The 13,919-nt window shown below is 31.5% G+C and overlaps 1 protein-coding gene and 1 long non-coding RNA gene across 2 annotated transcripts in view; both read right to left on the reverse strand.

Moving 5' to 3' along the window:
• FAT4 (FAT atypical cadherin 4) overlaps nt 1–13,919 on the reverse strand; it is a 182,858-nt gene that overhangs the window by 18,599 nt on the left and 150,340 nt on the right. The window contains exons 10-11 of the mRNA XM_058721430.1: nt 6,694–6,798; nt 2,458–2,765 (exon numbers count right to left, since the gene is read on the reverse strand). Of these exons, the coding sequence (XP_058577413.1) occupies nt 2,458–2,765; nt 6,694–6,798 (413 nt within the window). The remainder of the gene's footprint in view (nt 1–2,457; nt 2,766–6,693; nt 6,799–13,919) is intronic.
• Nucleotides 9,153–13,303, reverse strand: LOC131507099 (uncharacterized). Its single transcript, XR_009259327.1, has 2 exons — nt 9,555–13,303; nt 9,153–9,312 (listed from the first exon to the last, which is right to left on the reverse strand). It is a non-coding gene; the product is annotated as an uncharacterized LOC131507099 (long non-coding RNA).

Raw genomic sequence — 13,919 nt, forward strand, 5'->3', positions numbered from 1 at the left:
ATTTTTTTTTTAAATTATTTTTAGAATATCAATGTTTTAAATTACTGTTACTAGAGGCACCTGGGTGGCTCAGTCGGTTAAGCTTCGGACTTCAGCTCAGGACATGATCTGGTGGTTTGTGGGTTCAAGGCCCAGGCTGGACTCCTCACTGACAACTCAGAGCCTGGAGCCTGCTTCAGATTCTCTGCTTCAGATTCTGTGTCTCCCTCTCTCTCTGCCCCTCCCCCCTTATGCTCTCTCTCAAAAATAAATAAATAAACATTAAAAAAAATAAGTTACTGTTACTAAATTTTATTCTCGTTTTGGTCTCATTTTCGGAATATCGGGGGTAACTTTTTAAGTAAACATTTTATAAATTAATATATGTTAGAATAAAGTTATAGTTACAGAATGCTAATACCAAGTTCATAAGAAAATGGAAGACAATATATAAAGTAATATAATATATAATTTAAATGATTCATAAATTTTCACTAATACTTTTATTGTTTCCTCACTTATATTTTAATAAATTACAACTACTAGCCTTGTAAGACCCTGAATGTAACACAATGGATATGGAGATATCAGTGGATGAGTATCTGAACATCTAACCTTGATGATGTTGATAAAATCATCTGGTCATCTTTATATCCATCATCATTCCTTTTTTTTTTGTCCTTTGTGTTTCTGTATTTAAAAAATTGTTTAAAATCTTCTTTTCTAAGTTATATTAGAGTGGAGGAGAGAAAAGCCATTGTATCTGATGCCATTAAACACACACACACACACACACACACACACACACAAAACAAACAAAACAAAACCCCAAAAAATCCCACATGGATTTAAAGTACTGCTAAAAACAAATGGGGAATTTGATACTTTGATAAAGATTGTTTGTTATTTATGTTTGTCAGAAAAAAAATCAATATAATAAGATTCCTCCTGTCTTATGCCTTTATGAAATTTGTAATTAGGAAGGGCACAAAAGTTTTTCCTTTAAAACTGTGGATCACAGAAAAAATAGCAGAAATAGTTTCTATGTTCTTTCTATAAATTGCTTATATGTAGTCCAACAATATAAAGTGGTCCCAAAATTTAGTGCCCAAAAATTTCTATTGTCAGACAAATATATGATTCATTTGATCAGTTTCAAAACTATATAACTCACTGTATTTTTTATATTTTTCTGGATTGTCACAGAGCTGAGACATAAAACTATAATCATTTAGATCACATTTCTTCATTTAAAAAATGATTTCAGAGCATTTATTTTGTTCTTTTGGCTAATTTTTATTTTAAATATTTATTTATTTTTGAGAGAGAGTGCCTAAGCAGGGAAGGGGCAGAGAGAGAGAGGGAATACAGGATCCAAAGTGGGCTCCCCACTGACAGCAGAGGGGCTCCAACTTATGAACTACGAGATCATGACCTGAGATGAAGTTGGATGCTTAATCTACTGAGTCACCCAGGTGCCCTAAATGTTTATTTTAATACATGACTTCAACCTTTAACTCTATTTCTATGTAGGGTAGAATGTAAATTTTAAAGAGTAGTTATCATTTTAGAAATTTGATGATAAAATCCAAAAATATTTTAAAATAGTTTTTGTTAGCATTTACTTTTTCAAAAACCCTTGATAATTGTTGAAAATGGGGGTGGGGGAACCATGAAGAGATAGTTGGTAAGTAAGTAAATGTGTGTGTGTGTGTGTGTGTGTGTGTGTGTGTGTGTGTGCGTCTTTCCATTCTAGATGTATTGCTCTGTATCAAATGGTTTCAAACACTTACAGGTAAAATACATCATGCATTTTCCTTTTTAAAGAAAAAAATACTTGTTTAATGAACACAAGCACTAAATAAATACATACCGTCTTACTGTAACATGAGAGCCATATAATTAAGTGGAATATAATATGGAAATCTTGAATATTACTGAGTTTAAAATTATAAAAATACTTTAGCTAGTCAGCAAACAGAACTTCATTTTATTGCAGTCTCATGTGATAGACCTCACAGATGACAGCGTATTGAGGGGGTAAGTGCAGTAAGGACTACTCACGACTGTTTTGGAATATGTGTTAGCATCATCTTTTATCAGTAATTTATTTACAGAAAAGTTTTTTTCATTTGTTTTTAAATTGTTTCTTCAGTTAGGACAAGGATACTTACAAAAGTAGCCATTTTAAGTACAGTTCTGACATGGCCTTAAACATATATGGGAAATGTATAAAATGGAATATTTATGCACTAGGATGTTTTATTTACTTTGCTTCCTTTTATTATTTTTGAGACAAGTTGTTTTTTGTGACAGGCATAGCTGTCATGAGCAAAAGAAAGATTATTACCTACTCGTGGCTATAGTTCATACCAAAACTGGTTAAATTTGAACCTTAATTCATGCTTTAACTTGAAGGCCTGATTGACTGGATGTACAACAATAAAACAAGTTTTAACGTAAAATGAAATGTCTTACCATTCCTGCTCTCCGGGCAATCACAGTGTGAAAATGTCCATCTGACACTTTCTTCATAGTGGTGAGTTTATATGTACCACTGCCTAAATTATAAGAGAATCTTAATCTTTCTTCAGCAATTTCAAGGGCCAAAAACTCAGCCCGGTCCCCTGTCTGGTTGTCATAGTTGTAAAGCAGTAAAGCATGACTTTTAATAGTTGCAAATTTGACATAAATATAGTTGTTATTGGGGTCCAAGCTGGGAAATTCCATGTATGACAGCTCCTCAAATCCATAACTGTTCAACTCACAGTGCTTTCCAAAGACACCTGTAGATGAAAAAATTGACAAATTGACACATCAAATTCCAGTGAAGTTTTAGTAAATGATTTTGGTTAAAATATTTTTATGTTGCAATAATTAATCAGGTTTTACCAGCCTTATTTTGTATTATTCTCCAAAGAATATTGTCTAAATTTAATTGAAATAGAACAAATCAATGATCTTTAAGGCATATGAGAGATGATGAACTACTGTACTTGCTTCTCTTTGGCCAACTAAAAACCATACCTAAGTAGGTCCCATTTCTAAAAATTAGAATTAGTGGAATGGAGAATGTCTGAAGTTATTTCTTCCCTGGAAAACTTTCAAAATTAGTTTGTCACCATTTTAAAAGTTCTAATACACTGTAATTTTCAACTGAGATACTTCCCTTACAATACTTAATTCTTAAAAACAATTTTAATTCAATTGATGGTAAATTTTGTTTTGACCTTCAAAAAGAATTAATCACTATACTCATGATATTTTCGAGAGCCACTAGATTAGGGAACCACTGCTTTTAGGAAAGGAAATAACTGTCTTAAGTTTTTTATCTCTGTCTTGCTTTATACCTTCTTTGGGTATGATTTACAACAGACTACTTTAAAATAGCTTTCTGCTTTTTTTTTTTTTTTTTTTTTTTTTTTTTTGAAATCCAGTATCCCCACTTGTTTGTGCTGGTTCTTTTTCAAACTTGAAAAATGAGTTTTATTGATGTTACAGTGCTACGCCAAAATTCTTTTCCCACAAATATTAGTAGACTGTAGCAAATGATTGGAAAATTAACCCATGCCAATACATCATGATTCTTATTAACTGGCAAAGGTTCCATTCCTTAATTTTGGCTGTATATCTCTTGTAAATGCGTTAAATTTAGTCAGGGAATTGTTAAGCTAGAAGAAACTAATGCCATCATTTTACAGAATATTTAAAACTTGCCTGAGGTCACAAAACCATGGGAGACAGAGCCAGAATTTGAGGCCAGATCTACTGATTGTCTAGTTGTTTTGACTACATCACATTTTATATCCAAATGTTCTTTAAATTAAAATGGCCTAGAAGTTGCTGTAAAAGCTTGTGTTGTTTATCTTTTCCTTCTCTGTCAAGGCTGAGATAATAATCATAAATATGTACGAAATATGCATATGAGTTATTTCTAAACATTAGCTGCATTAAGGAAAAAGCAAACATATAATAGAAATTATATCTATTGTCAATATTTCGTACATTTATTTATATATCATAAATATATGATATATATCATATATTATTATATAATTAATGTGTATATATATAACATATACACAAATTTTTAAATTTTATTTATATTAAATGTTCATTTACTATATTACATATATCTTGCTTATATATACAGGAAGAGTAATGAAAGTTAAAAGAACAAGCAAAGATGGAGCATAGAAATGAAATAGACTATTGAGTAAAAAATTGTACTGTGTGTTCTCTTAGGCCCCTTCTAATTAAAAATATGAACACGTGCTTAAAAATTGATTTATGCAAAATGAATATACATACTGGACAGATGTCCTACATTTTTATTCAAATAGGCACTAGATACAAATTGATTCATGAAAATATTTGTTTATGGAATATTTTTCTTGGAGAAAGGTACATTCTTGTTTTTAAAATAAAATAAAATTTAATGAAGATTTTAACACAGCCCTCCAAGTGAAATGCTGTGAAATAAATCTACATAAAGATCAGGTGAAATTATTAAAATTACTCTAATAAGGAATATTTTGTGTGTGGATAGTTATACATATATATACATACATAGGAAGTTATAGTTATACAGGCTTCCTTTATAAAATCGTAAGCACTTTATGCTTTTCTAAAACAAAATCCAAAAAAATAAAAATCTGAAAAAATTTAAAAAATCCAAACAACAAATCTTTCACTGATGAGAAAGTAAACAGTGCAAAATTGTTTCCCAATTTCAAAATTACAGTTAGGATGTTGTTTTATAGGATGCATGTGTAACTACCTCCAGCTATTTGTTTGAGGCATTCCATCTGTCATTTGTATTTGTATGGTTCACCCACATTCAATTTGAAAAGGAAAATACTTTATCCTTTAATTCTCTCTGGTCTCCAGTCATGTATTCTTGTTTTAAGGTTTTCTGTTTTCTTTTCTTTTATAAATCTTCTTTTGCCAACTGACAATGCCAAAGTTTACATAATGTTTGTTTGTTTGTTTGTTTGCCACTGGAAGAAACAGTGGGAGAAATCTGCTGCCAGCTGTATGTGATCTGCCTCTAATTTACATTGTTGTGCTAGTCCGCTTTCCCTGGGGAACTCAGGTAGGGTGAAGGCAAGGTCCATTTGGACCCCCAAACACTTTTGCCCAATAGGCAATGATTGTTGTATCAGCTACCCTGCAGCAACGACTTGTTTCTATTTGGTATCAATTATCTTATGTCTTCATATTTGCAACTGAAATGCAATGCAATCTCTAAAAATGTAAAAACCTTTCTTCAGTCACTTGAAAATTCATTTTTTCCACTTTGCATTCCAATCCCCTTATCTTTCATTCCAAATACAAGTTGAACCATGAAACCTGCTTGTGGTTATCTATAGAAAGCAGCACCCTTTAGGATTATAAGAGATTACTGAAAGAAGTTTTTAGAAGATCTAAAGTTGTGGTTATTTTGACCTTAATCTACTTTTCACTGCTTCAGAAGCATTGTTGGTGAGAATCTCAAAAAAAATTTTTAAAAAGCAGGGATCCTGTAAATGTCACTGAACTGAAAATAATATTGTGTTCTAGTTACTATATCATCTTGGGGTAGTTTTGTTTCATTTTTATTTTTTTGACTTTAGAGAAAGTCCTCAATTTCTGGACCTCAGAACCACTGCTAAATGCATGGCTCACAATTAGATACTTATATTCTGTTTTCCTTTATCATTCTACTGATGTTGTGCTTTGCGAAGATAAAACTAGATAGAGTCATGGAGTCATCTGAAAATGAATTAACACTACATTTTACTTTTACTAGAAATCTCAGATTCTGTTTTAAATTCTATTCTCCAATATATGTTGAGATTCACTTTTCAGAGTCCATACAGCACAATGATATGCTCAAAAGACTACAAAATATCTTTCTCTTCTCTTGTTTATGGAGAGAGATTAGGGTCTTTAATTACTGTAGGACATCTGGGGATGAATACTATATTGTGGGGTAAGGTATCCCTTAAATAAATGGAATAATCACAAAGCGCTGAAACAACCCAGGTTAAAATAAAAGCTTGCTCCAAAGCTGTTTTCATAGTCCTTGGTGGTCTCAGTGCTGGATAACATTTGAGTGAGATCTGAAAGAAATCTTTTAGTTCATTCCAGTATGGTCAATAGATACTAATGTGTTAAAAAAAAAAAAATGTAACAACTTTCTTTTTCAAAAAAGACATTATTAGTCTGAATTTTGATTAGTTATTTGGTAGTATCTACAAAAAGCTTGTCATGAAAATTGCATGTCTAGTTATTAAATCCTTCTATTAGAAGTGGATGAATTAATGTAAAAAAAAGCAAAACAAACAAAAACCAATTCGATTAATTATCCTTAAAGATTTTAAGTAGGGAGTGACGTCATAGAGTGCTTTAAAATATTTTTTCTTTGATATGTTCCAGGCTAAAAAGAAGTCATCCATAAATATTGAAGGGAAATGTCCTGAGGAGACAACATCAAATTCAATTATCTTGCATCAATTACTTTTCTAGTAATAATCAAAGCAATATATTCAAGGGCATTCCATAATTAACTTTTTAAAAATGTATTAAACCTTTGTACCTTCATTTTGCTAAAACCTCCTGTGTAAAACAACTAATATTTTCTTAATCACTCATGGCCACAATAAAATAAAATTGCTAAACTGTATGCCAAAATAGATTGATATTTTATATCAATAAATAAGCTGAACTCACCAAATGGACAATGGCAATAGTATGACTCCACACCACTTTGGCAGGAACCTCCATTAAAACAGGGGTTACATTCACAGTAATTGACTGAAGATTCACACAGTTTCCCTGAAAAGTATCAAATTCATTTTTAAAAATCTTATGCAAACATATTGATACCATTACTGCATCACCATATGTAAAAATCTGTTCTGAGAGATCATATCTTGGAGAAAAGAAATATAAGAACATTTTACTTGCCATGAGAAAATTGGAATACCTCAGAGTTCAAAATCCTATTTACTTGTCTCAGTGTAAAGATGTGCATTAAAATAGTTGGGAAATAACTTATATAATCATCTTGGAAGGAACTACTGTTTTCAGGAAAATCACAAATGTGAACATATTTAAATGTTTTCACTGAACTTATTTTCTCTTGTCAGTGTTGCTTCTTTTTTCAATTTTATAATGAGATTTGAAAGTTCTATAGTATAATTCTCACTGTAGAGATTTCCTTGACTCAGATTTTTGTAAAGGTAAGAATCAATTTCGTTTAGCTTATTTGTCAAACTAAAATATTTTCCCTCTCCGAAATATCCCTTCACTTAAAAATTTCTGTTGTAAAAAAGAATAAGAAATCCAGAAACACATCATATATTTCAACTACTTAAGATTTACTCTTGACTACAAGTTATGGATACCTTGTCCTTTTTCTAAAACATTCACACACAACCAACACATCATTCAGTATCCAAGAACTCCTCATAGATCTTAAATCCATTAATATTAACTATTACTGGCCATCTTCTAAGATGGGGATATGGCAGTCAAAAAAAAAAGCAGATAAGTGTCAGAACATGGCATTTCCACTTTAATGGGGGAGATTAATCCAAACAATAGGAAACTTTTACATTTCACAGATGAAAAAGAAGAGGCTCTTGAAGTCTAATATTTTGCCTAAGAAATTGCAAAACTATGGCACAAGACCAATGTAGGTCTGCTCCCATATCTAGGTTTTGCAAAGCTGTGGGTGAATACTTAGCCACTTGGTAGGCCAAATTTAGAGTTTATGGTCAGTCCTATCTGTTTTTGGTTGTTCCAATGTCACTTTTCTATAATTTTAAAATACTGTAATGACTTATTGGTTAGAATAGCTTCTAGTTTTCCAATTCCCAGAAACAGTAAGATGGTATAGAGTTTTTTGTTAATTTCCACTTATTGATATGAGGGTTTAGTTATTTAATTAAGTAGAGTTTTTTTCCAGAAAGTTATTTTCTACTTCTTAGTATAAGAACTAGAAATGTTTCTATGAGCATATATAATCCATTTTATCATGATTACTATGCTTAAAACATAGTCAAAATTTTGTTTAATTTAGTTCTGTTTTTGTGGCTTGATTATGTAGCCACAATTGTTCCAGTTAAAATTATAAGCATGAGTCAGAATGCATGACATTGCTAACTAAACATGTTTCTCTACATCATAGGGTCATAAACAACATTTTTTCTTTATAAATAAAATTGGGAACCTCCTTAAAAGGTAAAACAATAACAATTTTAGAATACCTTTCCATTCTAAAGGGAAATAATGAAAATAAACAAGTTACCAATCTAGAGGCACAGAAATTGGGTTTTAAGCATTATAACAATTAGTTACATTTGAGAAACAGGCAGAAGAACTTTATTATAAGCCTGTACAATATCATAAGAGAGATGCTATGTCATAGAACTCTTTCCTGTGGCGTTTTCCAATTGGATTTCTGACAGATCATTCTAGAGAAGTGAATTTTTTTCTTTAATAAAATATTAGTATTGCCCAATAAATAAGGCCTATGGGCTGTACTTTTAATTATTTATTTGCTATCAGGAAAGTCATATCCACTACTTGTATTTTTCTCCACTATAAGAACATACATAATTTTCACATGTGCTATGGGACTAAATAAGGTTTCATTTTCTTTTTTTTTTTTCTTTTGAAAATTTCTTTTAGAATTATATTAAAAGTAGCATGTATTGAGGACAGTTGTTCTTGAACAATACAGGGTTTTTAAGGAAGCCAACTCCCCCTCAGTTGAAAATCCACATATAACTTTTGACTCCCCCAAGAGTTAATTACTAACAGCCTGCTGTCGATCAGAAGCCTTGCCAATAACATAGTCAATTAACACGTTTTATATATGTATTAATATACTGTATTTTTATAATAAAGTAACCTTGAGAAAATAAAATGTTATTAAGAAAATGAAAAGGAAGGAGAAAATACGTTTATAATACTGTATTATATTTATCAAAAAAAAAAGTATATATATACATGTAAATATATACATATACATGGACCCTGCACAGTTCAAAAGTGTATTGTTTAAGGGTCATGTGTACATAGATTAACATACTGGACAAATGCAGTCAGTAGAACACTTATATTGTGAAAACAAGTTAGTGGGTTCCAAAATTACAGCTTTACTTTTTGATGACTGGAAATGGGGAGCAAAGAGTAACCAATTTAGGGTGCACGGGCATGAACAATACTCACATATTTGGACTTAAATTTCCTCCAAGAAAAATATCTGTGTATAAAAGCCCAAGTCATTGATACTATAAACCTCAAATACAACCTCTTTAGAATCCTGTTGGGAAAGATTACCTTTTATTTTTTTTATTTTTATTTTTTTTTTTTCAACGTTTATTTATTTTGGGGACAGAGAGACAGAGCATGAACGGGGGAGGGACAGAGAGAGAGGGAGACACAGAATCGGAAACAGGCTCCAGGCTCAGAGCCATCAGCCCAGAGCCTGACGCGGGGCTCGAACTCACGGACCGTGAGATCGTGACCTGGCTGAAGTCGGACGCTTAACCGACTGCGCCACCCAGGCGCCCCAAGATTACCTTTTAAACTTGTGGTGTAAACAACAACAACAAAAGAAAATCAGGTGGTTTTTTTTTTTTTTTGTAATTTATATAAATTAGCTATCTTATTTACCTCTCACAAAATTAGAATTTAATATAGACATCTGAATTTAATTTAAATAGACACTATCGGCTATTTCAGTCCAAAATTAAGAATGGAAAAAAAAAAACCCAAATTAGGTAGACTTACTCATGTATTAAAACATATAGCAACTATGGAAATTGCAGAAGAAACTACAAACTAAGAAAATATTAGTTTGAGAATGAATTTCTTTCAAAAGTTAAAATAAATTCTCAATGGAATCTGATTCTTTGAATATACAACAATTTAAATAGACAGTTGTAAGAGAAAAGTTCAGTCTTTCATTTTACGTTTTAATTGAAACCAGAGCTTTATTTTCTTACTTTTCCCTAGTAGATAAATATTTTTAAAAATGTGAAAAGTGACTTTGGTAGGGGTTAAATAAATGGATTTATTGTTGAGTTTGAGAAAAATAGTCTTAAATGTTGGTATTACAGTATGTAAATTATTTACCATTCAAAAATTTAGTTTGAGTACTCCATTTAATGAGGTTTTTTTTTAATAATTAGTGAATTTCAAAGAAGTTACCATACTAGATTCAAAGAGATAATTTAAAAAACTCAATGTTGAAATTTAAATTATTATTAAAAAGACTTGTGTAATGAAGGAAAGATGTCATAATTTTACGTAGAATCAAAAGAAAGCCTTCAGTTGCAAATTTCTTAGGTTTGGAAAGTTCATGCTCTATTATCCAGTTAGAAGTCAGCAGCAAGTTCTGCAAACATCTATCTACTTAAATACTCGTGTTAATGGCATAATGTTTATTAGAGAACGCAGCAGTTTGAACTACTCTAACATAGAAAATAATCTGATGTGTTGGAGAATCCATATAAAGCTAAATCTTGGGTCATTAACTTAATTAAAGCTGCAAGTCTATTAACAATATTTGCCATAGCCTTGAGGCTTTGAAGTATACTGATAGGGCTTGCACAAAGAAAAGGATCTCAAACTCAAGGATCTGGAACTCAGAAGGCCTTGTTCTATTAAGATATGTTAGTTGTGACAGCAGTTGTTTACAAGCTTAAACTGGTCTAAGTCCTTTGACATCCATCGATTAATTGTGCTGATATAAATTATTTATCATAGATAGAAGGATGTATGCTTCAAGAAGTATAAGCTCTTAGCACCTGGAGAATAGGAATGCTGACGATAATGCATAATTGGAGGCCAGTGTATCTACAGACTTTCCGAGATTATAGTTTAAACTTACAAAATAGATTTAGCATGTATCTTCACGTTTGGAGCAGAAGTTATGATGAATTCATAAACTGACCGTTCTGTGATCACCTATGGTCTTTTCAACAAGGATGCGTATTCAAGTTTCATTCATTCCAGTGGAACATTTCAGTGTTGATTATGTGGAGCAGCACACTTATTCTCATCTGCTAATTTGTCCAGCTATGAGAATATGATTTCTGATATCTGACAGTCCATGTAGGCTTCACTTTAATATCTTAGACTGTACGTAATATATTATATCACAACGAATATTATTTTTGCACCTCTTGTATTTGTACATAGGTAGAAAGGAGACTATGTGAAACTATTAAAGTCCATTTTATATCTAAATTGATTATACTATTAATAAATATAATTCTACAGGAATGCAAGCTGGTGCAGCCACTCTGGAAAACAGTATGGAGGTTCCTCAAAAAACTAAAAATAGAACTACCCTATGACCCAGCAATTGCACTACTAGGCATTTATCCAAGGGATACAGGGGTGCTGTTTCAAAGGGACACATGCACTCCTGTGTTTATAATAGCACTATCAACAATAGCCAAAGTATGGAAAGAGCCCAAATGTCCATCAATGGATGAATGGATGAAGAAGAGGTGGTATATATATACAATGGAGCATTACTCGGCAATCAAAAAGAATGAAATCTTGCCATTTGCAACTACGTGGATGGAACTGGAGGGTATTATGCTAAGTGAAATTAGTCAGAGAAAGACAAAAATCATATGACTTCACTGATATGAAGAGACAAAACAAAAACACTGATATTTAAGAGACAAAACAGATGAACATAAGGGAAGGAAAACAAAAATAATATGAAAACAGGGAGGGAGACAAAACAGAAGAGACTCATAAATATGGAGAACAAACTGAGGGTTGCTGGAGGGGATGTGGGAGGGGGAATGGGCTAAATGGGTAAGGGGCACTAAGGAATCTACTCCTGAAATCATTGTTGCATTATATGCTAACTAATTTAGATGTAAATTTAAAAAATAAATAAAGTAAATTAAAAATTAAAAAAAAAATAAATCTAATTCTATGATATATATGTTATTTATTCTGAATATTTATGCTTATAAGCTTTTTTACTATTTTTGCAGAAAGTAGCTTTTATTCACACTATTAAATGTTTCCTATTATTGTGAAAAAAACTATGAAGATAGCTCATCTAAATATCCTAATCAAATAGTATTTTGTTTTATTACATCAAAAGAAAGCAAAAATATCATGTTTAAGAGCTGCTAGAAAGAAAGGCAAAGGGGAAAATATTTTATTTTTGTATTTTAAAACATGTACAAATACAATTTCAATGAGGCTACAGATGATGATGTATAATCACATTCATAATATCCATGACAAGTTTACAAATACATGCTTGTTTTCTGCAGAAATAAGAAGCATTTAAGCTTCTGGAAACCTCTTATTAATGCTTTTGTAAGTTGCAAATCATATTTTAAAGTAAAGTAATCAAAACAAGAAATGAGCCACTCTTCCATATCTCCCAGAAATTTTCATTTCCTATCTATTCGCTACATTTTGTTTATGTTCTATGGTTTTCTTGTCACATGATCATTGACAACATCCATGTATTACTGTTGTGATTTTGAAAGAATGACTCAGTTACAACTCCCATCTTCATGAAAGCAAATGTTTGCCAAGTTTTTCAGTAAAACTACTATGCACAACCTGTTTATAACTTTATATATGTCTGGAAAAAAATTCCTATTTATACTGTCAAATGTCATAAAAGTGATGAATGGACATATCTCATCCTCTGAAATATCAGGACTTACTTGAGAGCATAGGAAAACTTCTCCATATGGTAATACACCCTGGCACGACTCCAAATACCACACCTAAAATGCATCCAGATGTGTGAAAGTGGATGGGAAAGGTTAAAGGGGCTATGAACTAATTCTGTTAAGACACCCAGATTTGGGAATAAGCTCCATCTACCTGCTGCATTTTATAACACCATCCATTCCTATGTGCATGACTTAATGCAACATTGTGCTACAAACAATGGAAGCCTAGAGCAGGAAGACAAATGATAAGTGGTTACTGACTCTAATTGTGCTTTCTAATTAGTCTTCTATTAAATGTGAGAAATTTTCTTTTGTATAGGAAAAGAAATACTGGATTTGTAGTTGTTAATTTCCTCTGGAGGAGGAACTGAGGCATGTTATGAACTTCTGAGGTATGAATATATGAAAGATATTCTCTTTTGATTTACTGAGGTATATACCGACAATGATGTAATTTCTGGTATTGTTAAACCTTGCAAAAATCTAGAAATTAATTTTTCACATGTCCTATACTATACTAAATTGATTCATTCTTTCGAATAACCTGTATTATAGTGAATCAAAGTTTCACTTAGTGCTATAAAAATTAAATTATAGAACAGTTTTTTAATAATGAAACATGAAGTGATTGTTACTGAATGTGAAGTCTCACTATATTTTTTTTTCAATTTCCTTTTGGTCATTTTTCTAGTAATTAGGAAAAAAAGATCAGAAAGACAAGTTATACAAACAAATTCATTCCCTCTAAATCACTCATTCATTTAAAAAAATCCTTATTTCGTATGTATTATGTGATGCTATGATAACCAACTGGAAATTAAAATTTAAAATATATATATGGTATATACATACATATCAGTACTATACTGGTGGCAATGTGGTAATCACTATATCCCTTCATATCTTTTTATTGTGTTTGTTCCATAATTTTCATTTTTATACTTATACCTCTAGAGGACGTTCACACAAAATCCTTGTTCAGCTAACACTTAATCACCCCCTGTAGGATTCTTAGGATAAAGTCTCTTGGTTTGTGTCAGTGCATAAGCCACTCACTCTTTCAATCTTCAGCACAGTTTCTAACTTCATATGAAATATGCAGTGGTTGTGTGTGTATGTGTGCGTGTGTGTGTGTGAGAGAGAGAGAGAGAGAGAGAGAGAGAGAGAGAGAGAGAGAGAGATGGGGAAATATCTGAGGATTATTTTAAACATAAAGTT

The sequence above is a fragment of the Neofelis nebulosa genome, chromosome 3 (genome assembly GCF_028018385.1).
Source record: "Neofelis nebulosa isolate mNeoNeb1 chromosome 3, mNeoNeb1.pri, whole genome shotgun sequence".
In the NCBI taxonomy this organism is placed as follows: domain Eukaryota; kingdom Metazoa; phylum Chordata; class Mammalia; order Carnivora; family Felidae; genus Neofelis; species Neofelis nebulosa.